We start from the raw sequence: 27,781 nt of genomic DNA on the forward strand, positions 1-27,781 counted from the left end.
GACTGGGGGGGCACTGGGAGAGACTGGGAGAGACTGGGGGGGCGCTGGGAGAGACTGGGGGGGCACTGGGAGAAACTGGGAGAGACTGGGGGGGACACTGGATGGACTGGGAGAGATTGGGAGGGACTGAGGGGCACTGGGGGGGCACTGGGAGGGATAACTGGGAGTACTGGGGGGAACTGGGAGGGACTGGGAGAGACTGGGGAGGACTGGGGGTGGTAACTGGGAGCACTGGGAGAGACTGGGGGGGACTGGGAATGACTGGGGGGGCACTGGGAGCACTGGGATGGATTGGGGGGGGCACTGGGAAGGACTGGGAGGAGTAACTGGGAGGACTGGGGGGCACTGGGAGCATTGGGCTGAGCCTGTGTCACCCTCCCAGTCCCTCCCAGTCCCTCCCAATCCCCTCCCAGTCCATCCCAGTCCCTCCCAGTAACCCCCAGTACCCCCCCCAGGCCCCCCCCGCAAACTCTACGAGAAGAAATTCTACGAGTTCGAGACGCGGCGCTGGAGGAGGGGGGGGGCGGGTCCGTGGGGAGGGGTCCTGGGGGGGTTTGAGGGGTCCTGGGTGAATTTGGGGTCCCTGGGGGGGGTCCTGGAGGGGTTTTGGGGGGTCCCTGGGGGGGTCCTGGGGGGGTTTGGGGGTCCCTGGGGGGTCCTGGGATGGTTTGGGAGAATTTGGGGGGGGGTCCTGGGAGGATTTGGGGATTTCTGGGGGGTCCTGGGGGGATTTTGGGGTCCCTGGGGGGGTCCGGGGATGGTTTGAGGGAATTTGGGGAGGGGTCCCGAAGAGGTTTGGAGGATTTTGGGGTCCCTGGGGGGGGTCCTGGGGGGATTTTGGGGGGGTGTGAGGGGATTTTGGGGGGTCCTGGGTGGATTTTGGGGGGTCCCTGTGAGAATTTTGGGGGTCCTGGGAGGGGTCCTGGGAGGATTTGGGGATTTTTGGGGGGTCCCTGTGAGAATTTTGGGGGTCCCTGGGGGGGGTCCTGGGAGGATTTGGGGATTTTTTGGGGGTCCCTGGAGGGGTTTCCCATTTTTTGGGGGGTTCCTGCTGGGTTTTTATTTTGGGGAGGGGTCTCCGCTCCCCCCTCACCCCCCCTCCCCTCACAGATGACCCCGACAGTGACCGAGCCCCCCCGGAATTTGGGGAGGGGGCGCGAGGCCGGCAGCCGGTGAGGGGGGAGGGGCTTGGGGGGGGAAATTTGGGGGGTCTGGGGGAGATTTTTGGGGGTCTTGGGAGGGATTGTAGGGAAATTTTGGGGAAATTTGGGGGGTCTGGAGGGGATTTTAGGGGGGGAATTTGGGGGTCCTGGGGGTGGAAATTTGGGGGGTCTGGGGGAAAATTTGGGGGGGATTTTAGGGGAATTTTGGGGAAATTTGGGGGGTCCGGGGGGAGAAATTTGGGGGTCTTGGGGTGGGATTTTGGGGGGTCTGAGGAGGGGAAATTTGGGGGTCTGGGGGAAATTTTTGGGGGTCTTGGGGATTTTGGGGGGGATTTGGGGGCTCAGAGGGGGGAAATTTTAGGGGAATTTTGGGGGAATTTGGGGGGTCCTGGGGGTGGAAATTTGGGGGGTCTGGGGGAAAATTTGGGGGGTCTTGGGGGGGATTTTGGGGGGTCTGAGGGGAAATTTGGGGGGGATTTTTGGGGGGAGTTGGGGGGAATTTGGGGGTTCAGAGGGGGGAAATTTGGGGGGAATTTTAGGGGAATTTTGGTGAAATTTGGGGGGTCTGGGGGGGATTTATTTGAGGGAATTTGGGGGGTCCCGGGGTGGAATTTTGGGGGAATTTGGGGGGGATTTTAGGAGAATTTTGGGGGGTCTTGGCGGGATTTAGGTGGGGGAATTTGGGGGGCTGGGGGGGGAAATATGGGGGGTCTTGGTGTGGGATTTTAGGGGAATTTTGGGGAAATTTGGGGGGTCTAGGGAGGGGAAATTTGGGTGGGATTTTGGGGGGTCTGGGGGTGGGATTTTGGGGGGGATTTTATGAAGATTTTGAGGAAATTTGGGGGGGTCTCGGGGGGGTCTAAGGAGAGAATTTTGAGGCGATTTTGATGCTTTTTTTGGGGTGGGGTCTCCAGGGGGGAATATTTGAAATATTGAGGGAGGGTCTCTCACTTCCCCCCCCCCTTTTTTTTATCCCCCCCCTCTCCAGATTGGGGAGCGCCCCTCCCTCACCTTGAGGGAACACCTGGACAGGTGAGTTGGGGGAGGGTTTTTTTTTAATTTTTTTTTATTTTGGGGGGGATTTTGGGGGTCTCACCCCTCAACCCCCCCCCCGTTTAACCCTTTCCTCCCCAGCCCCCTGCGATTGGAGCCCCGGCAGCCGCTCCGAGCCCCCCCAGGACCCCCCAAAATCCCCCAGGACCCCCCCCCGAGGCGTTTCCTCCCCCTCAGGGCCCAACTGCTGGCACTGGGGCTCATCGGGGGGGTCCTCTCGGCCTTGTTGTTTTTTGGGGGGGGTCCTGGTTGAGACCCCCGCCCCAAAATTCCTGCCGGGATTCCCCTCATAAAGACCCCCCCCAGAATTTTGTGGAGCCCTCAGGACTCAAATTTCTCACGGGATTCCCCCCAAAATTTATCAGGGACCCCCCCTCAAAATGTCAGAATTATGAGACCCCCCAAAATTCCTTCAGAACCCCCCTCAGGACCCCCAAAATTCCTTCAGAACCCCCCTCAGGACCCCCAAAATTCGTTCGGGACCCCCAAAATTCCCTTTGGGACCCCCCAGGACCCCTCAATTCTCACCCTGGAGCCCCCCAAAAATCCCTTGGAACACCCCCAGGGACCCCCAAATTCCCTTGGGACCCCCCAAAATCCCCTGGGGATCCCCCTTGGACCCCAAAATTCCCTTGGGACTCCCCCAGACCCCTCCCCAAATTCGAGGGGTCCCGGCTCCCCCCAATAAATGTATTAAACGCGTCCAGAGCTGTCAATCAACGCCGCGGGGAGGGCAATGATTGGTTGTGGGAGGCGGGGTGGGCGTGGCTACGGTGAGGGACGAACCATTGGTGTTAAGGGGTGGGGGGGGGTGTGGGCCGTTCCACGATAAAAGAGGCGCCGCTTTGTTTTAATACCATTAATTTATATTAATATTATTCTTTAAGCATGAAATCTATTTAATTTTATCCTCCTTTAGCTCCGAAATTATTTTATTTCAATTTATCGCGTTTATTATTAAATTTTCCCGGGGGTGGGCGGGCAAAATGGCGGACGGAAGTGACGTCACCCGCCTATTCCCTCCTCGCACTCTGATTGGTTGCTTCCCTCATCACGTGGGCGGTGCTTCCGCTGTTTGCTTCCGGTTTGGGCGGGGGCCGCAGCTGAGGGTGAGGGAGGTGGGGGAGGGGCGGCTCCGGGGCGGTTTTTGGGGGGTCCTGAGGGGATTTTTGGGGGTCCCGGTGCCCCCAACCGGGTCCCCATCGCTGCCCGCGCCCCCCCTCAGGCCGCCATGAGCCTGCAGTGGACGGCGGTGGCCACGTTCCTGTACGCCGAGGTTTTCTTGGTGCTGCTGCTCTGCGTTCCCTTCGTGTCTCCGGCCAGGTGAGTGAGGGGGGACAAAACGGGGTGAGGGGAGAATTCGTGGATTTGGGGTTTTCTTGAGGGAATTTGGGGTTTTCCTGAGGGAATTTGGGGGGGGTCCTGAGGGGGGGTTCCCAAATTTTGTCATCCCCACACATGGAAAAAAAATTTCTTTCTCTTTTTTGTGAGCGTGGGGTTGTTCCTTGGAACTGAGAATTTAATTTTAAAAATTTTGGGGGGTCCTGAGAGGGTCCTGGAGTACTTGGGGGTGTGTCCCAATTTTTGTCATGCCCACACATGGAAAAAAAAAACTCCTTCCCTTTTCATCACCCTAGGGGTGTTTTTTGGAACTGAGAATTTAATTTAAAAATTCTGGGTGATCCTGAGACGGTCCTGGAAAACCTGGGAGGGGGTTTCTCAGTTTTTGTCATCCCCACACATAGAAAATTTTTTTTTAATTTTTTTTTTATGACCCTAGGGGTGTTCCTTAGAACTGGGAATTTAATTTAAAAATTTTGGGGGGTCCTGGGAGGGTCCTGAAGGACTTGGGGGTTGGGGGGGGGTCCCAAATTTTGCACGGATTAATTTTTTTTTTTCTCTTTTTCATCGCCTTGGGGAGATTCCCTGAAACTGAGAATTCCTTGGGGGAGCCTCCCCTGAATTTTAGGGATTCCCCAGCAATTTGGGGAGTCCTGAGAGGGTCTCAATTTCTTTCCCCCACCCCTTCAGATGGCAAAAAATTTTCCGTTCCCGCCTCGTGGGCTTGGCCGTGGCTTATGGCAACACTTTCTTCATCGTGCTCATCATCATCCTCGTGCTGCTGCTCCTCGGTGGGTCTGAGGGCTTTGGGGGTGGTTTGGGGGGGCTCTTAACCCCCAAGTCCTGACCCCTTCCCCCGACCCCCAGATGCTCTGAGGGAGACCCGAAAATACAACGTGGGGGATAAGGAGGCTCTGAGCAGCACCCCGGCCGCCCTGGAGCATTTCCACATGAAACTCTTCCGGGCTCAGAGGAATCTCTACCTGGCTGGGTTCTCCCTGCTGCTCTCCTTGTGAGTCTGGGGTGGGGTTTGGGGGGTCCCAGATGTGATTTTGGGGGTCTCAGATGTGATTTGGAGGGGTCCCAGACACAATTTGGAGAGGTGGGAAGGGGCTGTACCTGGCTGGGTTTATTTTTCTGTTCTCCTTGTGAGTCTGGGGTGGGGTTTGAGGGGTCCCAGATGTGATTTGGGGGGTCTCAGATGTGATTTTGGGGGGCTGGAGTTATTTTGGGGGCGTCCCAGACACAATTTGGGGGGGTGGGAAGGGGCTGTACCTGGCTGGGTTTATTTTTCTATTCTCCTTGTGAGTCTGGGGAGGGGTTTGGGGGGTCCCAGCCACAATTTGGGGGGTCCCAGATGTGATTTGTGGGGGGCTGGAGTAGATTTGGGGGGTCCCAGACATGATTTGGGGGAGTGGGAAGGGGCTGTACCTACCTGGGTTTATTTTTCTTCTTTCCTAGTTAGTGTGGGGAAGGGTTTGGGGGGTCCCAGATGTGATTTGGGGGGTCCCAGCCACGATTTGGGGGGGGCTGGAGTCAATCTGGGGATCCTTTGGGATCCTTGGCCACCATTTTGGGATCCCCCACCTCATGGTGCCGCTGACCTCGGCCTAGGCCGCATTGGAAGCCTCAGGCCAGGCCTCACACCAACAGGCCCGGGGGCTCTAGGGGGGCTCTGAGAAATTCAGGAGGATTTGGGGGGTGTCCCTGAACCCCATTTGAGGATCCTTGGCCCCCATTTTGGGATCCTTGACCCCCATTTGGGGATCCTTGTACCCCATTTTTGTTCCCATCCGTCAACCCCCTGAGGCTTCTTGTGATGCTGACCTCGGCCTAGGCCGCACTCGAAGCCTCAGGCCAGGCCTTGCTTGAGCAGGTCTGGGAGGCTCTGGGGGGGCTCTGAGGGATTCAGGAGGATTTGGGGGGTGTCCCTGAACCCCATTTGAGGATCTCTGGCCACCATTTTGTGATTCTTGGCCCCCATTTGGGGATCCCTGACCTTCATTTTTGTTTCCATCCCTCAACCCCCTGAGGTTTCTCGTGATGCTGACCTCGGCCTAGGCCGCACTCAAAGCCTCAAGCCAGGCCTTGCTTGAGCAGGCCTGGGGGAGCTCTGGGGGGGATCTAAGGGATTCAGGAGGATTTGGGGGTGTCCCTGAACCCCATTTGGGGATCCTTGGCCATCATTTTGTGATTGTTGGCCCCTATTTGGGGGATCCCTGGCCACCATTTTGGGATCCCCAAACTCCTGAGGCACTGACCTCGGCCTAGGCCGCACTCAAAGCCTCAGGCCAGGCCTCACATCAACAGGCCCAGGGGGCTCTGGGGGGGCTCTGAGGGATTCAGGAGGATTTGGGGGTGTCCTTGAACCCCATTTGAGCATCCTTGGCCCCCATTTTGGGATCCTTGACCCCCATTTGGGGATCCTTGTCCCCCATTTTTGTTCCCATCCCTCAGCCTCCTGAGGCTTCTTGTGATGCTGACCTCGGCCTAGGCTGCACTCGAAGCCTCAAGCCAGGCCTTACTTGAGCAGGCCTGGGGGGCTCTGGGGGGAATCTGGGGGGGCTCTGAGGCATTCAGGAGGATTTGGGGGTGTCCCTGAACCCCACTTGAGGATCCCTGGCCACCATTTTGTTAATCTTGGCCACCATTTTGGGATCCCCCCCTCATGATGCTGCTGACCTCGGCTTAGGCCGCACTCGAAGCCTCAGGCCAGGCCTTGCTTGAGCAGGCCCGGGGGACTCTGGGGGGAATCTGGGGGGGCACTGAGGGATTCAGGGGGATTTGGGGGTGTCCTTGAACCCCATTTTTGTGCCCCCTCAGCCTCCTGAGGCGCTTGGTGACGTTGATCTCGGCCCAGGCCGCGCTCGGAGCCTCCAGCCAGGCCTTCCGCAAGCAGGCCGAGGGCGCCAGCCAGGCCGCACGGCAGTACCTGGAGGACAACGACGCCCTCAGAAAGGTAAAAAATAAAAAAACAATCTCAAAAAATCACCTGGGGTACCCTAAAAATATCCCCCAAAAATCCTGAGTGATTAGTGAAGAAAATGGTTGGGATAGGTTGAGAGTATTGCTGAATAAAGCAGACAAAAAATTGAGGTTTTAAGTCAAACATGGTTGGGAAAGCGTTGAGAAATATCTGAATAAGCATCAAAAGGTTGTGAAAATAATTCCCAGAAAAAGCAGCCAAAAAAGTTGAGTTGGTATTCTGAAAGTATTTCTAAAAAATTGTGTAAGACAGTATTCAGTTGGTACCTCAGAAATGGGTGAAAAGCAGTGAAAAAATATCTGAATTAAGCATCAAAAAGTTCTGAAAATACTCCCCAAAAAATCAGGATAAATGCTCCTAAAACATCTGTTCTAAATTCTCCAAAATTACTCCCCAAAAAACCCTCAAAAAATTGGGATAAACTCCCAAAAAACCCTCAAGAAATCAGAATTAACTCCAAAAAAAAAAAGCTTTCTAGAATCATGATAAAACTCTCAAAAATTGGGATAAACCCCTAAAAAACCCCTCCAAAAATCAAAAATAACCCCAAAAACCTTCAAAAATCAGGATAAACCCCTGAAAAACTCGAAATAACCCCCCAAAAAACCCTTAAAAATTGAAATTAACCCCAAAAAACCCCTAAAAAAATCAAACCCCAAAAAAACCCCCTAAAAAACTAGAAAAACCCTTCAAAAATCAGGATTAACCCAAAAAAAACCCTCAAAAAATCAAAATAAACCCCCCAAAAAACCCTAAAAAAATCAAAATAAACCCCAAAAAAAACCCTAAAAAATCAGGATAAACCCCCCAAAAATTTTCCCAGACCCCCCAAAAAAATCCCTGACCTTCCCCAAAAATAAAAAAACCCCAAAATCTATTTATTTTCATTTTTTGTGCCCCTCAGCAGCTGCAGGAGTCTGGGGGGGCCCCGTCCCCAAACCGGGACGAGAACGAGAAGCTCAAGGCCAAGGTGGAGTCACTGAAGGAGGAGCTGGAGCTCAGCAAGAAGGGTGAGAATTGGGGGGAATTTGGGGGATTTGGGGAAATTTTGAAAATTTTAGGGGGGTCTGAGGGGTTTAGGCAATTTTTGGGGGTTTTATCTTGATTTTTTGGGGTTTTTTTGGGGGTTTTATCTTGATTTTTTGGGGTTTTATTGAGGTTTTATTTTGATTTTTGGGGCTTTTATCTTGATTTTTGGGGGTTTTTGTAGGGTTTATCCAAATTTTGGAGGCTTTTATCCTGATTTTTAAAGGGTTTTTTGGGGTTTATCCAATTTTTTTTAGGGTTTTATCTTGATTTTTTTGGGGTTTTTTTGAGTTTTATTTTGTTTTTTGGGTGGTTTTTTTTAGGGTTTATCCAAATTTTGGAGGCTTTTATCCTGATTTTTGAGGGGGTTTTTGGGGTTTATTCTGATTTTTTAGGGTTTTTTTTGGGTTTTATCTTGATTTTTAGGGTTTTTTTAGGGGTTTTATCTTGATTTTTTTGGGGTTTTTTGGGGGGTTTATCTTGATTTTTTTTTTTTGTTTTATTGGGGGTTTTATTCTATTTTTGGGGTTATTTTTTTTTAGGGTTTATCCAAATTTTTGGATGCTTTTATCCCGATTTTTGAGGGGATTTTTGGGGTTTATCCAAAATTTTAGGGTTTTTTTTGGGGTTTTATCTTGATTTTTGGGGGTTTTTTTAGAGGTTATCCCAAATTTTGGGGTCTGGGAATTTCAGGATGGGATCAGGGCAGATTTTTGGGGTTCAGTTTGGATTTTGGGGTGGATTTTGGGGTTCAGTTTGGATTTTGGGGTGACCCTGAGCCCCCCAAAGCTCTGGAGAAGGCCGAGAACGAGCTGCAGGCCATGAGGGGATTTTGGGGGCCCTGAGGGGATTTTGGGGGCCCTGAGGGGATTTTGGGGTCTCTGTGGGGTCTGGGGGTTTCAGGTGGGATCAGGATGGATTTTGGGGTGGATTTTGGGGGTTCGGAGTGGATTTTGGGGTTCAGTTTGGATTTTGGAGTAACCCTGAGCCCCCCAAAGCTCTGGAGAAGGCTGAGAACGAGCTGCAGGCCCTGAGGGGATTTTGGGGGCCCTGAGGGATTTTGGGGTTTCTGTGGGGTCTGGGGGTTTCAGGGTGGGATCAGTTTGGATTTTGGGGTGGATTTTGGGGTTCAGTTTGGATTTTGGGGTCTCAATTTGGATTTTGGGGTGACCCTGAGCCCCCCAAAGCTCTGGAGAAGGCTGAGAACGAGCTGCAGGCCCTGAGGGGATTTTGGGGGCCCTGAGGGGATTTTGGAGGATTTTGGGATCTCTGTGGGGTCTGGGGGTTTCAGTTTGGACTTTGGGGTTCCAGGGGGGTTTCAAGATGGACTTTTGGGGTTCAGGATGGATTTTGGGGTGGATTTTGGGGTTCAGTTTGGATTTTGGGGTGGATTTTGGGGTGTCAGTTTGGATTTTGGGGTGACCCTGAGCCCCCCAAAGCTCTGGAGAAGGCTGAGAACGAGCTGCAGGCCATGAGAGGATTTTGGGGCCTCTGGTTGGATTTTGGGGTCTCTGTTGGGTCTGGGGGTTTCAGGGTGGGATCAGGATGGATTTGGGGTGGATTTTGGGGTTCATTTGTGATTTTGGGGTAACCCTGAGCCCCCCAAAGCTCTGGAGAAGGCTGAGAACGAGCTGAAGGCCATGAGGAGCCAGGCCCAGGGCCTGACCCGCGAGTACGATCGGCTGCTGGAGGAGCACGCCCGGCTCCAGGTGAAAAAATCACCCCAAAATAACCCCAGGGGGACCCCAAAATGTCCTGGGGGGACCCCAAAAATATCTCAGAGAGGACCCCAAAATGTCCTGGGGGGAGCCTAAAATATCCCCATGGAAATCCCAAAAATATTTCGGGGGAGGTCCCAAAAATTCCCCCATGGGGACCCCAAAATATCCCCAAAAAATCCCTCCCTGGACCCTCCCAGTGCCCCAAAACCCCCCCAGACCCCTAAAAATCCTCTGGGACCCCTCCTCAAAATCCCCCAAGACCCCAAAACCCCTCCCCAAAATTCCTCAGACCTCAAAGATACCCTGAGACCCCTCCCCAAAATCACCCCAAACCCCAAAATCCCCCCAGACCCCTCCTCAAAACCCTCCCAGACCATCCTGAGACCCCCTCCCCAAAATCCCCCAGTGCCCCCAAAATCCTCAAGTGCCCCCCAAGCCCCTCCCCAAATCCCCCTATGCCCCACAAACTCCTCCCCAAAAACCCCCCAGACCCCAAGAACGTTCTGAGACCCCTCCCCAAAATCCCCAGCCCCCCTAGAATCCTCCCAGACCCCTCCCCAAAACCCCTCCCAAACTTCAAAGATCCCTTGAGACCCCTCCCCAAAACCCCTCCCAGACCCCAAAATCTCCCCCAGACCCCTCCTCAAAACCCCCCAGACCCCAAAGATCCCTTGAGACCCCCCCAAAATCCCCCCCAAACCCCTCCCAGACCCCAAAACCTCCCCCAGACCCCTCCCCAAACCCCCCCTGTGTCCCCCAGAGCCCCCAAAACCCCCCAGACCCCCCCTCAAACCCCCAAATTTCCCCCCCAGGCCGCTCACGACAAACCACGGGACAAGAAGGAGGAGTGAGAGGGGGCGGGGCCACACCAGACCACGCCCACAACGGTTTAAACCCCGCCCCTCATGTCAGGCCACGCCCACAAGCCTTTCCAAGCTCCGCCCATCGGACCAGACCACGCCCACAACGGTTCCAAACTCCGCCCATTGGACCAGGCCACGCCTCCTGACCAAAGCTCCGCCCCTATTTCCTTTTATGGGCGCCCCATTCCCTTCCTTTTTTTGGGGTCCAAATCTCATTTTTGGGGGTCCAAGCCTCGTTTTGGGGAGGCTGAACCCCTCCCCCACTCTGTGTCCCTTCCCCCACCTTTCCCAAATTTTATTTTGGGGGGTGGGGAGGAGGAAATGGGGACCCCTCCTTTTTTTTTCTTTTTTTTTTTTTTTTTTTTTTTTTTTGGTTAAAAAAAAATTCCTTGGGTTGGGTCTTGGTTGGTTTGGGATCTCAAAATTCAATCCTGGCATCCCCAAAATTCCCCCTAGGACCCCAAAATTCCCCTTGGGACCCCCAAAATTCCCTTTAGGACCCCAAAATCAGAGACCCCTTCGAGGTTTCACCTTTTATTGGCACCGTGCACATTTGGGGGGGGGGTCCCTGTGGGGTGGGACCCCTCTCTATGGGGCAGGGACTCCACCAGGGACCCCCTGCTATGGGGCAGGACCCCAAATTATGGGGTGAAAACCCCAAATCATGGGGTAAAAAACCCCTCAAATTATGGAGCAAAACCTCTTAAATTCTGGGGTAAAAAACCCAAATTATGGGGTAAAAAACCTAAATTCTGGGGTAAAACCCCCAGTTATGGGGCAGGAGGGTTTTGCTATGGGGTGAGCCCCAGTTCTGGGGTGGGTTTGGGGCAGGGGGACCCCCCAGTTATTGGGGAGGGGGGTGCAGGGTCCGGGCGTGGCCCCGCAGAGCCTCGAACTCGCGCTGGACGAAATCGGTGAGAGCCTTGCGGAGCTGGACCTGGGGGAATGGGGGGATTGTGGGGTTTGATCTGTGGGGTTTGATGGGATCTGTGGGGCTGGGATCCAGGGATTTGTGGGGCTGGATGGGATCTGTGGGGTTGGGATCTGTGGGGCTGGAATGGGATTTGTGGGGATGGGATCCAGGGATCTGTGGGGTTGGGATCCAGGGATCTGTGGGGCTGGGATTTGTGGAGCTGGGTCTGTGGGGTTTGATGGGATCTGTGGGGCTGGGATGGATCTGTGAGGCTCAGATCTGTGGGGTTGGATCTTTGGGGTTGGAATTCAGGGATCTGTGGGGGTGGATGGGATTTGTGGGGCTGGGATCCAGGGATCTGTGGGGCTGGATGGGATTTGTGGGGCTGGGATTTGTGGGGTTGGGATTTGTGGGGTTGGATCTGTGGGGTAGGAATGGGATCTGTGGGGTTTGATGGGATTTGCTGGGTTGGGATCTGTGGAGCTGGATGGGATTTGTGGGGCTGGGATTTGTGGGGCTGGGATTTGTGGGGCTGGGATTTGTGGGGCTGGGATTTGTAGGGATGGGATTTGTGGGGTTGGATGGGATCTGTGGGATGGGATTTGTGGGGTTGGGATCCAGGGATCTGTGGGGTTGGGATGGATCTGTGGGGCTGGGCTGGGATTTGTGGGGTTGGGATCTGTGGGGTTGGAATCCAGGGATCTGTGAAGCTCAGATCTGTGGGGTAGGAATGGGATCTATGGGGTTGGGCTGGGATTTGTGGGGTTGGGATCTGTGGAGTTGGATGGGATTTGTGGGGCTGGGATTTGTAGGGATGGGATTTGTGGGGATGGGATCCAGGGATCTGTGGGGTTTGATGGGATTTGTGGGGTTGGATCTGTTGGGCTGGGCTGGGATTTGTGGGGCAGGGTGGGATCTGTGGGGTTGGGATCCAGGGATCTGTGGGGTTTGGTTCTGTGGGGTTTGATGGGATTTGTGGGGTTGGGATCTGTGGGGCTGGGTGGGATTTGTGAGGTTGGATGGGATCTGTGGGGCTGGATGGGATTTGTGGGGTTGGGATCTGTGCGGTTTCATGGGATCTGTAGGGCTGGATTTGTGGGGCTGGAATCAAGGGATCTGTGGGGTTTAATAGGATCTGTGGGGCTGGGCAGGGATTTGTGGGGTTGGGATCTGTGGGGTTTGATGGGATTTGTGGGGTTGGATCTGTTGGGCTGGGCTGGGATTTGTGGGGCTGGACTGGGATCTGTGGAGTAGGAATGGGATCTGTGGGGTTGGGATGGGATCTGTGGGGGTGGATGGGATTTGTGGGGTTGGGATGGGATCTGTGGGGGTGGATGGGATTTGTGGGGTGGGATCTGTGGGGTGGGGATCTCTGGGACTGGAATTGATCTGTGGGGTTTCATGGGATCTGTGGGGTTTGATGGGATTTGTAGGGTTGGGATCCAGGGATCTGTGGGGTTGGGATCAAGGGATCTGTGGTGCTGGGCAGGGATTTGTGGGGTTGGGATTTGTGGGGTTTGATGGGATTTGTGGGGTTGGATCTGTGGGGCTGGAATTCAGGGATCTGTGGGGCTGGGATCCAGGGATCTGTGGGGTTTGATGGGATCTGTGGGGTAGGGATTTGTGGGGTTGGGATCCAGGGATCTGTGGGGGTAGGATTTTTAGGGTTGGGATCTGTGGGGTTTGATGGGATTTTTTGGGTTGGGATCTGTGGAGCTGGATGGGATTTGTGGGGCTGGGATTTATGGGGATGGGATCTGTGGGGTTTGATGGCATCTGTAGGCCTGGGATTTGTGGGGTTGGATGGGATCTGTGGGATTTGGATCTGTGGGGTTTGATGGGATTTGTGGGGCTGGATGGGATCTGTGGGGTTTGATGGGATCTGTGGTGTTGGAATGGGATTTGTGGGGTTGGGATCCAGGGATCTGTGGGGTTTGATGGGATCTGTGGGGATGGATCTGTGAGGCTCAGATCTGTGGGGTTGGGATGGATCTGTGGGGTTGGATCTGTTGGGCTGGACTGGGATTTGTGGGGCTGGACTGGGATCTATGGGGTTGGGATCCAGGGATCTGTGGGGTTTGGTTCTGTAGGGTTTGATGGGATCTGTGGGGGTGGGATTTGTGGGGTTGGGATCCAGGGATTTGTGGGGCTGGATGGGATCTGTGGGGTTGGGATCTGTGGGGCTGGATGAGATTTGTAGGGATGGGATTTGTGGGGATGGGATCTGTGGGGTTTGATGGGATTTGTGGAGTTGGATCTGTGGGGTTTGATGGCATCTGTAGGCCTGGGATTTGTGGGGTTGGATGGGATCTGTGGGGGTGGATGGGATCTGTGGGGCTGGGATCCAGGGATCTGTGGGGCTGGGTCTGTGGGGTTTGATGGGATTTGTGGGGTTGTATCTGTGGGGCTGGATTTGTGGGGTTGGATGTGATTTGTGGGGCTGGGATCCAGGGATCTGTGGGGTTGGAATGGAATTTATGGGGTTGGGATAGCATCTGTGGGGTTGAGATCTGTAGGGTTGGATGGGATTTGTGGGGTTGGGATCCAGGGATTTGTGGGGCTGGGTCTGTGGGGTTGGGGATCTCTGGGACTGGAATTGCTCTGTGGGATTTTATGGGATTTGTGGGGCTGGAATGGGATCTGTGGGGTTTGATGGGATTTGTGGGGTTGGGATCCAGGGATCTGTGGGGTTGGGATCTGTGAGGTTTGATGGGATTTGTGGGGTTGGGATCCAAGGATTTGTGGGGCTGGGTCTGTGGGGTGGGGATCTCTGGGACTGGAATTGCTCTGTGGGGCTGGAATGGGATTTGTGGGGTTGGGATTTGTGGGGTTGGGGGAATTCAAATCTGGGGGTCCTAGACCCCACCAAACCCCAAATTTGGGCGGTCCCACACCCCAAACTGGGGGTCTAACATCCTAAATTTGGGGGTCCCAAACCCCAGTTTGGGGGTCCCACACCCCAATTTGGGGGTCCCAGTCCCCCAAATGCCAAATTTGGGGTCCCACACCCCAATTTGGGGGTCCCAGCCCTCTACACCCCAAACTGAGGGTCCCACACCCACCGTGGGGGTCCCCACAGCCCAATCTGGGGGTCTCTCACCCAAATCTGGGGGTCCCCAAACCACCATGGGGATCCCACACCCCAAATTCAGGGTCCCACACCCCAATTCGGGGGTCTCAAACCCCAATCTGGTGGTCTCAGCCCCCACCCCCCAAATTTGGGGGTCCCTCACCCACCATGGGGGTTCCACACCCCAATCTGAGGATCCCTCACTCCAAATCTGGGGGTCCCACACCCCAATTCGGGGGTCCCACACCCACTGTAGGGGTCCCACACTCTGATTTGGGGGTCCCACACCCACCATAGGGGTCCCCACCCCCCAAATTCAGGGTCCCACCCCCCAATTCGGGGGTCTCACCCACCGTGGGGGTCCCCTCGTGGCGCAGCCGCTCCAGCAGGGGCCGGACGCTGAACGGGCGCCCCACGACCACCGTGATGTGCTGGGGGGGACAGGGGGGTCACAGAGAGCAGGGACCCCCAAAAAATCCCCCAAATATCTCAGGGACCCCAAAAAATCCCTCAGGGATTCTGAAAATAACTCAGGGACCCCCAAGAATCCCCCCAAAAATCCCAAAGGGATCCCCAAAATCCACCTGAAATACCTCAGGGATCCCAAAAAATACCCACAAATCTCAAAAAATCCCATAGGGGCCCAAAAAAATCACACAGGGATCCTCAAAAAATCCCCCCAAAAATCCCTCAGGGATCGTAAAAATCCCACAGGGACCCCAAAAAATCCCTCAGGGATCCCAAAAAATCCCTCAGGGATCCTCAAAATGCCCCAAAAATCCCCCAGGGATCCTGAAAATCCCACAGGGATCTCCAAAATCCCATAGAGATCCCAAAAACCCATCAGAGATCCTGAAAAATCACATAGAGATCCCCAAAATCTCACAGGGATCCCCAAAAATCCCCACAAAAATCCCTCAGAGATACAAAAAAATCCTACAGAGATCCTAAAAAATTCCACAGAGATCCCCAAAAACCCCTCAATGATCCCAAAAAATCCAATAGGAACCCAATAATCCCATAGAGATCCCCAAAAAATCCCACCAGGATCCCCAAAATCCCCCCCAAAAATACCCCAGGGATCCCAAAATTCCCACAGAGATCCCAAAAAATCCCCCCAAATACCCCAGGGATCCCAAAATTCCCACAGAGATCCTAAAAAATCCCCCCAAAAATCCCTCAGGGATCCTGAAAATCCCACAGGGATCCCCAAAATCTCCCCAAAAAATTCCCCCTAAAATTCCCAGAGATCCCCAAAAATAACCCAGGGATCCCAAAAAATTCTCCCAAAAATCTCTCAGAGACCCCAAAAATCCCCCCAGACCCCCCAAATTCCCCCCAAAAATCCCCCCAAAAACACCCAGACCCCACAAAACCCCACAAAATCCAATAAATCCCCCCAGAGACCCCAAAATCCCCCCAAAAATCCCCTAAAGACCCCAAAAATCCCCCCAGAGACCCCCCCAAAATCCCCTCCCCTCTCACCTGCCCCACCCGGGGCACGTAGGGCCGGCAGTTGGGGAGGACATCGCTCATCCCTGGGGGGGAGGGGACAGGAAATGAGGGGGGGGGCGACCCCCAAAAACCCCCCCAGGACCCCCGGAGACCCCTCCCCAAAAGGTTCAAAATTCCAGACCCCCAAAATTCCCACCCAGAGCTCCCCAAAAATGCCCCAATCCCACCCCAAAAACCCCCTAAGACCCCAAAAATCCTCCCCAAAAGTCACCCAGGACCCCCCAAAAACCCCCCCAGGACCCCCGGAGACCCCTCCCCAAAAGGTCCAAAATTCCAGACCCCCAAAATCCCCTCCCAGAGCTCCCCAAAAATGTCCCAATCCCACCTCAAAACCCTCCTGGGACCCCAGAAATCCTCCCCAAAAGTCACCCAGGACCCCCCAAAAACTCCCCCAGGACCCCCTGAGACCCCTCCCCAAAAGGTCCAAAATCCCAGACCCCCAAAATCCCCTCCTGGACTCCCCAAAATTCCCCTGGGACCCCAAAAATCACCCCAAAAACTCACCCAGGACCCCCCAAACCACCCCAGGAACCCCAAAAAACCCCCCAGGACCCCTTAGAGCCCCCCCAAAACCCCTTCAGACCCCCCTGGGATCCCCCAAAATCCCACCCAGGACCCTTTAGACACCCCCCCAGGACCCCCAAAGCCCCCCCAGGACCCCCCAAAACTCACCCAGGACCCCCCAAAAACCCCCCAGGACCCCTCAGACCCCCCCCAAAACTCCTCAGGACCCCTTGGGACCCCCTCAAATCCCCCTGAGACCCCAAAATTCCCACCTGGACCCCCCCAAAATGTCCCAATCAAACCCCAAAACCCCCCTGGGACCCCAAAAATCCCCCCCAAAACCCCTCCAGGAACCCCCCAGGAACCCCAAAACCCCTCCAGGACCCCTCAGACCCCTCCCAAATCTCCCCAGGACCCCCCAAAATCCTCCCCAAGACCCTTCAGACCCCTCCAGGACCCCCCAAATTCCCCCTCCAGCCCCTTTAAGACCCCCCCCAGCCCCTCCCAGACCTCTCCAGGACCCCCCAGGACCCCTCAGACCCCCCCCAAAACTCCTCAGGACCCCCCAAAACCCCCCCAAAAAATCCTTCAGACCCCTCCAGGACCCCCAAACCCCCCCAAGACCCCTCCAGGACCCCCCAAAATCCCCCCAGGACCCCACAAAACCCCCCCCAGACTCCTCCAGAACCCCTCAAATTCCCCCTCCAGCTCCTGCCAGACCTCCTCAGGACCCCCCAAAACCCCTCAGACCCCCCCCCAAAACTCCTCAGGACCCCCCAAAAAATCCTTCAGACCCCTCCAGGACCCCCAAAACCCCCCCAAGACCCCTCCAGGACCCCCCAAATTCCCCCTCCAGCCCCTTTAGGACCCCCAGAATCCTCCCCAAGACCCCTCAGACCCCTCCAGGACCCCCCAAATTCCCCCTCCAGCTCCTCCCAGACCCCCCCAGGACCCCCCAAAATCCCCCCAAAACCCCTCAGACCCCCCCCAAAACTCTTCCAGGACCCCCCAAAACCCTTCAGACCCCCCCAGGACCCCCCAAAACCCCTCAGACCCCCCCCAAAACTCTTCCAGGACCCCCCAAAACCCTTCAGACCCCCCCAGGACCCCCCAATTTCCCCCGGGACCATTCAGACCCCCCCCAAAACTCTTCCAGGACCCCCCAAAACCCTTCAGACCCCCCCAGGACCCCCCCAAATCCCCCCAGGACCCCCCTCACCCCCGTGCCACAGCGGGAGGATCACGGGGTCCCGGCGACACTCGGCCAGGAGGCGCCCGATGCCTGCGGGGGAGGGGGCGCTGAGACCCCCGGGGGGGGATTCTGGGGGGGATTTGGGGGGTCCTAGGGAGGGCTGAGACCCCCGGGGGGGATTTGGGGGGTCTCAGAGGGGAATTTGGGGGTTTTGGGGGGGATTTTGGGGTCTCAGAGGGGATTTGGGGGGCTCTGAGACCCCTGGGGGGGATTTAGGGGGTCTCAGGGGAAAATTTGGGGGTTTTGGGGGGTCCCAGGGCGGATTTTGGGGGATCCCAGAGGGGTTTGGGGGGCTCTGAGACCCCCCGTGGGGATTTTGGGGGTCTCAGAAGCATTTTTGGGGGGCTCTGAGAGGTTTTGGGGGAGTCCCAGGGGGGTTTTGGGGGGCTCTAAGACCCCCGGGGGGGGGGAATTTGGGGATTCTGAGACCCCCAGGTGAGGATTTGGGGGGTCCCAGGGGGGAATTTGGGGATTTTGGGGGGTCCCAGGAGGAGTTTGGGGGGTTCTGAGACCCCCGGGGGGGAATGTGGGGGGTCCCAAAAGGGATTTGGGGGGTCCCAGGGGAAATGTAGGGAATTTTGGGGGGTCCCAGAGGGAATCTGAAGGGTCCCAGGGAGGAATCTGGGGATTTTGGGGGGTCCCAGGGGGGGTTTTGAGGGGCTCTGAGACCCCCGGGTGGGGATTTGGGGGGGATTTGGGGGTCCCAGAGGGGATTTAGGGGGCTCTGAGACCCCCGGGGGGGAAATTTGGGGGTCTCAGATTTTGGGGTGTCCCAGGGGGGGATTTGGGGAATTTTGGGGGGTCCCAGAGGGAAATTTGGGGGTCTCAGAGGAAGTTTGGGGGGCTCTGAGACCTCCAGGGGGGAGAATTTGGGGGGTCCCAGGGGAGATTGGATATTTTGGGGGGGATTTGGGGGTCTCAGAGGGGTTTTGGGGGGCTCTGAGACCCCCGGGGTGGGGAATTGGGGGGTCCCAAAAGGGATTTGGGGGGTCCCAGAGGGGATTTAGGGAATTTTGGGGGTCCCAGAGGAAATCTGGAGGGTCCCAGGGGGGTTTTGGGGGGCTCTGAGACCCCCGGGGGGGAATATTTGGGGGTCTAAGAGAGGTTTTGGGGAATTTGGGGGGGGTCACTGGGGGGATTTTGGGGTCTCAGAGGGGGATTTGGGGAATTTTGGGGGGTCCCAGGGGGGTTTTAGGGTGAGATTGGGGCTTTTTGGGGGGATTTTGGGGGTCTCAAAGGAGTTTTGGGGGGCTCTGAGACCCCCAGGGGGGAGAATTTGGGGGGTCCCAGGGGGGATTGGGGATTTTGGGGAGGATTTGGGGGGTCCCAGGGAGATTTTGGGGGGGTCTCAGAGAGGATTTAGGGGTCCCAGGGGGGATTTTTGGGATTTTGGGGAGGGGTCCAGGGGGGATCTCGGGAAGGTTTTGGGGTTTTTTGGGGGGAAGTTTGAGGGGTTTTTTCGTTTTGATTTTTGGGGTTTTGGGGTTTTTGGGTTTTTTTGGGGTTCTGTTTCTTGGGGGTTTTTTTGGGGTTTTTGGGGATTTTTGGGGTTTTTTTCTTTGATTTTTTTGGTTTTTGGGGTTTTGGGTTTTTTGGGTTTTTGGAGATTTGGGTGGGGTTTTTTTGTTTGTTTTTTGGGGTTTTTTTGGGTTTTTTTGAGGTTTTTTGGGGTTTTGGCTTTTCTGGGGAATTTTTGGTTTTTTTTAGGATTTTTGGGGTCTTTGGGGTTTTTTTTGGTTTTTTGGGGTTTTGGGTTTTTTTGTTCATTTTTTGGGGTTTTTTTTTGGTTTTTGGCTTTTGGGGGATTTGGGGTTTTTTTGTTGGGTTGGTTTCTTTGAGTTTTGAGATTTTTTTGGGTTTTTAAGATTTTAGGGTTTTTTGGGGTTTTGAGGAATTTTTTTAGGATTTTTGAGTTTTGGGGTTTTTTGGGTTTTGGCGGTTTTTTTGGGGATTTTGGGTCGTTTTTAGGATTTTTTGTGTTTCGGTCTCACCCCATTTGAACCTCGCGACCTCCTGGCCCAGATTGACCTTCCCTGGGGAGAGACCAGTATGGACCAGTATGGACCAGTATGGGCCCAGTATGGACCAGTACAGACCAGTGACATCCCAGTGCTCCCAGTATGGGCCCAGTGCCCTCCCAGTTACCCATCCCAGTGCTCCCAGTGACCTCCCAGTGTTCCCAGTAACATCCCAGTGCTTCCAATATGAACCAGTATGGACCAGTAACATCCCAGTATGGCCCAGTGTGATCCCAGTGCTCCCAGTATGGGCCCCATAACATCCCAGGCTCCCAATATGGACCAGTATGAACCAGTATGGACCAGTACGGGCCCAGTATAGACCAGTATGGACCCAGTATGGGCCCAGTAACCTCCCAGTAACTTCTCAGTGCTCCCAGTTATCCATTCCAGTATGATCCCAGTATGGACCAGTATGGGCCCAGTGCGATCCCAGTGCTCCCAGTACGGCTGAGTAACCTCCCAGTGCTCCCAGTACAGACCCAGTATGAGCCCAGTGCTCCCAGTATGGATCAGTAACCTCCCAGCGCTCCCAGTATGGGTCCAGTGCCCTCCCAGTAACCTCCCAGTGCTCCCAGTATGGGCCCAGTGCCCTCCCAGTGCTCCCAGTACAGACCCAGCATGAGCCCAGTATGGGCCCAGTGCTCCCAGTATGGCCCAGTAACCTCCCAGTGCTCCCAGTGTCATCCCAGTAACCTCCCAGTAACATCCCAGTGCTCCCAGTATGGCCCAGTAACATCCCAGTATGGATCAGTAACCTCCCAGTGCTCCCAGTAACCTCCCAGTGCTCCCAGTATGTGCCCAGTAACATCCCAGTGCCCTCCCAGTGCCCTCCCAGTGCTCCCAGTACAGACTCAGTATGAGCCCAGTATGGGCCCAGTGCTCCCAGTATGGGCCCAGTGCCCTCCCAGTGCTCCCAGTATGACCCAGTAACCTCCCAGTGCTCCCAGTATGGGCCCAGTAACCTCCCAGTGCTCCCAGTATGGCCCAGTGCCCTCCCAGTATGGATCAGTAACCTCCCAGTGCTCCCAGTAACCTCCCAGTGCTCCCAGTATGTGCCCAGTAACATCCCAGTAACCTCCCAGTATGGCCCAGTGTTCCCAGTATGGGCCCAATATGAGCCCAGTAACCTCCCAGTGCTCCCAGTATGGACCAGTATGGCCCCAGTGCGATCCCAGTGCTCCCAGTATGGCCCAGTGCCCTCCCAGTGTCATCCCAGTAACCTCCCAGTCCCTCCCAGTGCTCCCAGTATGGCCCAGTGCCCTCCCAGTTACCCATCCCAGTGCTCCCAGTATAGATCAGTAACCTCCCAGCGCTCCCAGTATGGGCCCAGTGCCCTCCCAGTCCTTCCCAGTGCTCCCAGTATGAGCCCAGTAACTTCCCAGTGCTCCCAGTATGGGCCCAGTAACATCCCAGTAACCTCCCAGTGCTCCCAGTATGGACCAGTATGGCCCCAGTGCGATACCAGTGCTCCCAGTATGACCGAGTAACCTCCCAGTGCTCCCAGTATGGGCCCAGTGCCCTCCCAGTAACATCCCAGTGCTCCCAGTATGAGCCCAGTGCCCTCCCAGTGCTCCCAGTACAGACCCAGCATGAGCCCAGTATGAGCCCAGTGCTCCCAGTATGACCCAGTCCCTCCCAGTGCTCCCAGTATGGGCCCAGTGCCCTCCCAGTAACCTCCCAGTGCTCCCAGTTACCCATTCCAGTATAGACCAGTATGACCCCAGTGTGATCCCAGCGCTCCCAGTATAGACCAGTAACCTCCCCGTGCTCCCAGTATGGGCCCAGTGCCCTCCCAGTTACCCATCCCAGTGCTCCCAGTAACTTCCCAGTGTTCCCAGTATGAACCAGTAACCTCCCAGTGCTCCCAGTATGGCCGAGTAACCTCCCAGTATGGGCCCAGTGCCCTCCCAGTGCTCCCAGTACAGACTCAGTATGAGCCCAGTATGGGCCCAGTGCTCCCAGTATGACCCAGTAACCTCCCAGTGCTCCCAGTGTCATCCCAGTAACCTCCCAGTAACATCCCAGTGCTCCCAGTATGGCCCAGTAACATCCCAGTATGGATCAGTAACCTCCCAGTGCTCCCAGTAACCTCCCAGTGCTCCCAGTATGTGCCCAGTAACATCCCAGTAACCTCCCAGAACGGCCCAGTGTTCCCAGTATGGGCCCAATATGAGCCCAGTAACATCCCAGTGCTCCCAGTATGGGCCAGAAACCTCCCAGTGCTCCCAGTACAGACTCAGTATGAGCCCAGTATGAGCCCAGTGCTCCCAGTATGGACCCAGTGCTCCCAGTATGGGCCCAGTAACATCCCAGTGCTCCCAGTTACCCATCCCAGTTCCCTCCCAGTGCTCCCAGTGTCATCCCAGTAACCTCCCAGTGCTCCCAGTATGACCCAGTAACCTCCCAGCGCTCCCAGTATGGGCCCAGTGCCCTCCCAGTTACCCATCCCAGTGCTCCCAGTCCATCCCAGTACCCTCCCAGTCCATCCCAGTGCTCCCAGTATGGGCCAGTGCCCCCCCAGTAACCTCCCAGTGCTCCCAGTATGAACCCAGTAACATCCCAGTGCTCCGTTACCCATCCCAGTCCCCTCCAGGTCCCTCCCAGTGCTCCCAGTTCCCTCCCAGTTCCCTCCCAGTGCTCCCAGTACCCTCCCAGTCCCTCCCAGTCCCTCCCAGTGCTCCCAGTACCCTCCCAATCCCCTCCCAGTGCCCCCCAATGCCCTCCCAGTCCATCCCAGTGCTCCCAGTGCTCCCAGTACCCTCGGGGAACACGTGCACCCAGTCTCCCTGGTTGAGTTTCTCCAGTATGAAATCCATTCCCCGCTGGTACACGCCGTCCCCTGCACACCAGTATAAACCAGTATGAACCAGTATGAACTGGGAACGGCCCAGTATGGACTGGGAGAGACCCAGTATGGACTGGGAACGGCCCAGTATGGACTGGGAACGGCCCAGTATGGACTGGGAACGGCCCAGTATGGACTGAGACAGCCCCAGTATGGACTGGGAGAGACCCAGTATGGACCCAGTATGGACTGGGACAGCCCAGTATGGACTGGGAGTGGCCCAGTATGGACTGGGAGTGACCCAGAGCAACCACAGCCCTCCCAGTATGGACTGGGAACGGCCCAGCATGGACTGGGAGTGGCCCAGTATGGACTGGGAGCGACCCAGAGCATCCACAGCCCTCCCAGTATAGACTGGGACCAGCCCAGTATGGACTGGGAACGACCCAGAGCAAATACAGCCATCCCAGTATGGACTGGGAGCAGCCCAGTATGGACTGGGAACAGCTCAGAGCATCCACAGCCCTCCCAGTATGAACTGGAACCCTCCCAGTATGGACTGGGAACGGCTCAGAGCAAACACAGCCCTCCCAGTATGAACTGGGACCCTCCCAGTATGGACTGGGACAGCCCAGTATGGACTGGGAGAGACCAGTATGGACTGGGAGAGACCCAGTATGGACTGGGAACATCCCAGTATGGACTGGGAATGGCCCAGTATGGACTGGGAACATCCCAGTATGGACTGGAAACGGCCCAGTATGGACTGGGAACAGCCCAGTATGGACTGGGAGAGACCCAGTATGGACTGGGACAGCCCAGTATGGACTGGGAACATCCCAGTATGGACTGGGAGAGACCCAGTATGGACTGGGAACATCCCAGTATGGACTGGGAACGGCCCAGTATGGACTGGGAACATCCCAGTATGGACTGGGAGCAGCCCAGTATGGACTGGGAACATCCCAGTATGGACTGGGACAGCCCCAGTATGGACTGGGAACAGCCCAGTATGGACTGGGACAGCTCAGAGCATCCACAGCCCTCCCAGTATGAACTGGGACCCTCCCAGTATGGACTGGGAATGGCCCAGTATGAACTGGGACCCTCCCAGTATGGACTGGGAATGGCCCAGTATGAACTGGAACCCTCCCAGTATGGACTGGGAATGACTCAGTGCCTCCCAGTTACCTCCCAGTATAGATTAGAAGTAGCCCAGTGCTCCCAGTGCTCCCAGTCCATCCCAGTCCCTCCCAGTTCCCCTCAATCCCCTCCCAGTCCATCCCAGTCCCTCCCAGTTCCCCTCAATCCCCTCCCAGTGCTCCCAGTCCCTCCCAGTGCCCCTCAATCCCCTCCCAGTGCTCCCAGTCCCTCCCAGTGCCCCCCAGTCCCCTCCCAGTCCCCTCCCAGTCCCTCTCAATCCCCTCCCAGTCTCTCCCAGTCCCTCCCAGTCCCTCCCAGTGCTCCCAGTACCTCGGCACACGGGCACACAGCGCCCCAGGCTGAAGAAAATCGAGTGAAGCTCCCGGGTGAAACAAATGTCAGCGGCGGTGGGGGTCCTGGGGGAAATGGGGAGGGGTCTGGGGGGGTCTGGGGGGGTTTGGGGGGTCCTGGGGGAAATGGGGAGGGGTCTGGGGGTCCTGAGGGGGTCCTGGGGGGAAAATGGGGAGGGGTCTGGGGGGGTCTGGGGGGAAATGGGGAGGGGTCTGGGGGTCCTGGGGTTGTTTGGGGGGCCCTGGGGGGAAAATTTGGGGGTCCTGAGGGGGTTTGGGGAGGTCTGGGGGTTCTGGGGGGGAATATTGGGGGGGATTTGGGGGTCCTGGGGGTGTTTGGGGGGTCCTGGGGGAAATTGGGGAGGGGTCTGGGGGGATTTAGGGAGGGGTCTGAGGGTCCTGGGGGGAAATTGGGGGAATTTGGGGGTCCTGGGGGGGTTTAGGGAGGGGTCTGGGGGTCCTGGGGGGGAATATTGGGAGGAATTGGGGGTCCTGGGGAAAATGGGGGAAATTGGGGAGGGGTCTGGGGGGCTCTGGGGGGAATATTGGGGGGGATTTGGGGGTCCTGGGGGGGGATTTGGGGGGTCCTGGAGGGGAAATGGGGGGGAGTTTGGGGGCCCTGGGGGGGTCTGGGGGGAAATGGGGAGGGGTCTGGGGGGTCCTGGGGGGGAATATTGGGGGGAATTTGGGGGTCCTGGGGGTTTGGGGAGGGGTCTGGGGGAAGCTGGGGGGTCCTGGGGGGGAAATGGGGAGGGGTCTGGGGGGTTCTGGAGGGGTCTGGGGGGGTTTGGGGGCTCCTTGGGGGTCCTGGGGGGAAAAAAATTGGGAGAATTTGGGGGGTCCTGGGAGGTCCAGGGAGGGGGCTGGGGGTCCTGGGGAAAATGGGGGAAATTGGGGAGGGGTCTGGGGGGGGTTTGGGGAAGGGTCTAGGGGGGTTTGGGGGGAAATGGGGAGGGGTCTGGGGGGTCCTGAGGGGATTTGGGGAGGGGTCTGGGGGTCCTGGGGGGGAAAATGGGGGGATTTGGGGGGGGTCTGGAGGGGTCTGGGGGTCCTGGGGGAAAATGAGGAGGGGTCTGGGGGGTCCTGGGGAGGAGGGACCCCCAAAAAGTGACCTGGGAACCCCAAAAACTGAACTGGAACCTCAAAATAAACCCCAAAACCACCCCCAGGACCCCCCAAAATCCTCCCCAAATCTCCCCAGGACCCCTCAAACCTCACCCAGGACCCCCCAAATCCCCCCCAGGACCCCCCAAAATCCCCCCCAATCCCCCCCCCCAAATCCCCCCAGCCCCTCCCCCCTGACCAGCGCATCCTGTGCAGGTTCCAGACGTGCCGAAGCTTCAGAGAGCCTGGGGAGGGGGCAGGGGGTCAGGGGGGACCCCAGAGACCCCCAAAATCAACTCAGGACCCCCAGAGACCCCCAAAATCAACTCAGGACCCCCAGAGACCCCCCCAAAATCAACTCAGGACCCCCAAAATCACCTCAGGACCCCCAGAGACCCCCCAAAATCAACTCAGGACCCCCAGAGACCCCCCAAAATCCCCTCAGGACCCCCAGAGACCCCCCAAAATCAACTCAGGACCCCCCAAACCTCCCCACACCCCCTCCAGGACCCCCCAAACCCCCTCAGGACCCCCCGAATAACCCTTCAGATCCCTCCAGGACCCCCCAAACCCCCTCAAAACTCCCCCAAATCCCCCCCAGGACCCCCCAAACCTCCCCACACCCCCTCCAGGACCCCCAAAAATCCTTCAGACCCCTCCAGGACCCCCCAAATTCCTCCTCCAACCCTTTTAGAACCTTCTGGGACCCTCCAGGACCGCCCAAACCCCCTCAAAACTCCCCCAAATCCCCTCAGGACCCCCCCAAATCCCCCCCAGTATCCCCAAATCCCCTCAAGGAACCTCCAAAATCCCTCAGACCCCTCCAGGACACCCTAAATTCCTCCTCCAACCCCTTTAGAACCTTCTGAGACCCTCCAGGACCCCCCCAAACCTCCCCAAATCCCCTCAGGACCCCCCAAAACCCCCCCAGATTTCCTCCAGGACCCCCCAAACCTCCTCAAAACCCCCCCAGGACCCCCCCAAAACCCCTCCAGGACCCCTTAAAAACCCTTCAGACCCCTCCAGGACCCACCAAACATCCCCAAACCCCCTCCAGGACCCCCCAAATTCCCTCTCCAACCCTTTTGAAACCTTCTGGGACCCTCCAGGACCCCCCAAAACCCCCCCAGGATCCCCAAATCCCCTCCAGGACCCCCCAAATCTCCTCAAGGAACCCCCAAAAAGTTTTCAGACCCCTCCAGGACCCCCCAATTTCTCTCTCCAACCCTTTTAGAACCTTCAGGGATTCTCCAGGATCCCCCAAAACCCCCCCAGGACCCCCCAAATCCCCCTCAGACCCTTCCAGGACCCCCAAACTCCCTCAAAACTCCCCCAAATCCCCCCCAAACCTCCCCAAAACCCCTCCAGGAACCCCCAAATCCCCCCAGGACCCCCCAAAACCTCCTCAAACCCCCCCCAGGACCCCCAAAACCCCCCCAAACCCCCTCAGGACCCCCCAAACCCCCTCCAGGACCCCCCAAATCCCCCCTACCCCACAGGTGGGGGTCGTCCATGCACGAGGCGTGGTTGGACAGGGTCAGCAGGGGGGTCTCAGGACCCCTCCTCTCCACCAGCTCGTGCAGAACCTCGGCGTTGTGAACCCTCAGCCGGTTCAGGTACCCTGGGGAGGGGGAGTTGGGGGGTCCTGAAAGGAATTTGGGGGGTCCTGGGGGGGGTTTGGGGAGTTCTGAGGGGGTTTTGGGGGTCCTGGAGGGGTCTGAAAGAGATTTGGGGGGTCCTGGAGGAGTCCTGGGGAGGTTCTGAGGGGATTTTGGGGGGTCCTGGAGGGGTTCTGGGGGGGATTTGGGGGGTCCTGGGGGGGGTCTGAAGGGTTTTTGGGGGGGTCCTGGGGGGATTTGGGGTGTTCTGGGGGGGGGGGTGGGGGGGTCCTGGAGGGGTTTTGGTGGTCCTGGGGGGGTCTGAAAGGGTCTTGGGTGGTCCTGGAGGGATTTTGGGGAGGTTTGGGGGGTCCTGGGGAGGTCTGAGGGGGTCTGAAAGGGTTTTTGGGGAGCTCTGAGGGGTTTTGGGGGGTCCTGGGGCGTTCCTGGAGAGGTTTTGGGGGGTCCTGGGGGATTTGGGGAGGTTTGGGGGGTCCTGGGGGGGTCTGAAAAGGATTTGGGGGGGTCCTGGGGGTATGTGGGGGAGTCCTGGGGGGATTTGGGGGAGGTCTGAGGGGTCCTAGGGGGGTTTTGGGGGGGTCCTGGGGGGTTCTGGAGGGATTTTGGGAGTTCTGAGGGGGTTTTGGGGGTTCTGGAGGGGTCTGAAAGGGTTTTGAGGGGTCCTGGAGGGGTCCTGGATAGACTTTGGAGAGGTCTGGGGGGTCGTGGGTGATTTTGGGGGGTCCTGGAGGTGGGTGGGGGTCGTGGGGCGGTCTGAAGGGTTTTAGGGGTTTGGAGGGGGGTGTCCCAGGGGATCCTAAAGGGGCTTGAGAAGAAAATTTGGGGGGTCTTGGGAACCTCCTAAATCTATTAGAAGAGAAAAAAACCCCAAAAAAATAAAAGAACGAAACCCCCCCTCCCCAAATAAAACCCGGGTGGTGTCGGGCAGTCTGAGGGTGATTTGGGTCGGGGGTCCCGGTGGGATTTTGGGGATTTCCCCCCCCTCACAACCCCTCACTCACGGGTCCACACGCAGCTGTAGGTGCCCACCAGCCCCGTGACCACGCGGCTCGCCAGGGCCCAGCGCCGCGACGGCTCCGCCGGGAACGGCCACTGCACGGCCAGCGGCATCCTCGGGGGGCGGGGGGACCCCCCCCAAAATAAAATCCCCCCGGGGGGACCCCCCAAAAAAATCCCCCCAAAAAAATCCCCCCGGGCCGCGCTGCCCGCCGCGCTGCCGTAAAGCAGCGCAGAGTGTCGCGCAGCGCGCCGTCAAGCGAGGTGTTTTGCGACAGTTGTGTTGGTGAGGTAAAGGGGGGAACGGGGGGAGCTCGGTGCTCACGGAATCGCCAAAATCCCCTCGGGTTCCCCCC

General features: G+C 56.9%; 2 protein-coding genes across 5 annotated transcripts; one reads left to right on the forward strand and one right to left on the reverse strand.

The window, feature by feature from the left end:
• The first annotated feature begins 3,263 nt into the window (after positions 1–3,263).
• BCAP31 (B cell receptor associated protein 31) lies at positions 3,264–10,507 on the forward strand. Of its 3 annotated transcripts, XM_033086965.2 has the most exons (8): positions 3,264–3,325; positions 3,442–3,539; positions 4,248–4,348; positions 4,425–4,569; positions 6,381–6,516; positions 7,448–7,553; positions 9,178–9,278; positions 10,103–10,507. In XM_033086965.2, exons 2-8 carry the CDS (start codon positions 3,448–3,450, stop codon positions 10,139–10,141), a joined length of 720 nt encoding a protein of 239 aa, XP_032942856.1. In that variant the 5' UTR covers positions 3,264–3,325; positions 3,442–3,447; the 3' UTR covers positions 10,142–10,507. The 3 variants fall into 3 exon arrangements, with proteins under 3 accessions (XP_032942856.1, XP_032942857.1, XP_032942858.1); XM_033086966.1 differs by lacking the exons at positions 9,178–9,278; positions 10,103–10,507 and adding an exon at positions 8,568–8,638; XM_033086967.1 differs by lacking the exons at positions 9,178–9,278; positions 10,103–10,507 and adding an exon at positions 8,359–8,449.
• Positions 10,508–10,526: 19 nt separating this feature from the next.
• On the reverse strand, positions 10,527–27,619 carry TAFAZZIN (tafazzin, phospholipid-lysophospholipid transacylase). 2 transcript variants are annotated; one of them, XM_033086963.2, is made up of 10 exons: positions 27,431–27,619; positions 26,303–26,431; positions 25,010–25,055; positions 23,687–23,772; positions 22,187–22,267; positions 19,399–19,440; positions 17,375–17,437; positions 15,622–15,674; positions 14,490–14,567; positions 10,527–11,090 (listed from the first exon to the last, which is right to left on the reverse strand). In XM_033086963.2, the coding sequence occupies exons 1-10, from the start codon at positions 27,537–27,539 to the stop codon at positions 10,998–11,000; spliced, it is 780 nt and encodes a 259-aa protein (XP_032942854.1). In that variant the 5' UTR covers positions 27,540–27,619; the 3' UTR covers positions 10,527–10,997. The 2 variants fall into 2 exon arrangements, with proteins under 2 accessions (XP_032942854.1, XP_032942855.1); XM_033086964.2 differs by lacking the exons at positions 17,375–17,437; positions 19,399–19,440.
• Positions 27,620–27,781: the final 162 nt, after the last annotated feature.

This window comes from Catharus ustulatus, unplaced genomic scaffold (assembly GCF_009819885.2).
Source record: "Catharus ustulatus isolate bCatUst1 unplaced genomic scaffold, bCatUst1.pri.v2 scaffold_86_arrow_ctg1, whole genome shotgun sequence".
Taxonomy (NCBI): domain Eukaryota; kingdom Metazoa; phylum Chordata; class Aves; order Passeriformes; family Turdidae; genus Catharus; species Catharus ustulatus.

Excerpts from the sequence above, each read along its gene's own strand:
- TAFAZZIN (XM_033086963.2), bottom strand. The coding sequence starts at position 27,539 with ATGCCGCTGGCCGTGCAGTGGCCGTTCCCGGCGGAGCCGTCGCGGCGC. Across the intron at positions 23,773-25,009 it reads AACCTGCACAGGATGCGCTG|GACCCCCACCGCCGCTGACA; the intron begins GTCAGGGGGGAG and ends CATTTCCCCCAG. Across the intron at positions 11,091-14,489 it reads GCCACGAGGGGACCCCCACG|GTCCAGCTCCGCAAGGCTCT; the intron begins GTGGGTGAGACC and ends CCATTCCCCCAG.
- BCAP31 (XM_033086965.2), top strand. The coding sequence starts at position 3,448 with ATGAGCCTGCAGTGGACGGCGGTGGCCACGTTCCTGTACGCCGAGGTT. Across the intron at positions 3,540-4,247 it reads CCCTTCGTGTCTCCGGCCAG|ATGGCAAAAAATTTTCCGTT; the intron begins GTGAGTGAGGGG and ends CCACCCCTTCAG. Across the intron at positions 7,554-9,177 it reads GCTGGAGCTCAGCAAGAAGG|CTCTGGAGAAGGCTGAGAAC; the intron begins GTGAGAATTGGG and ends AGCCCCCCAAAG.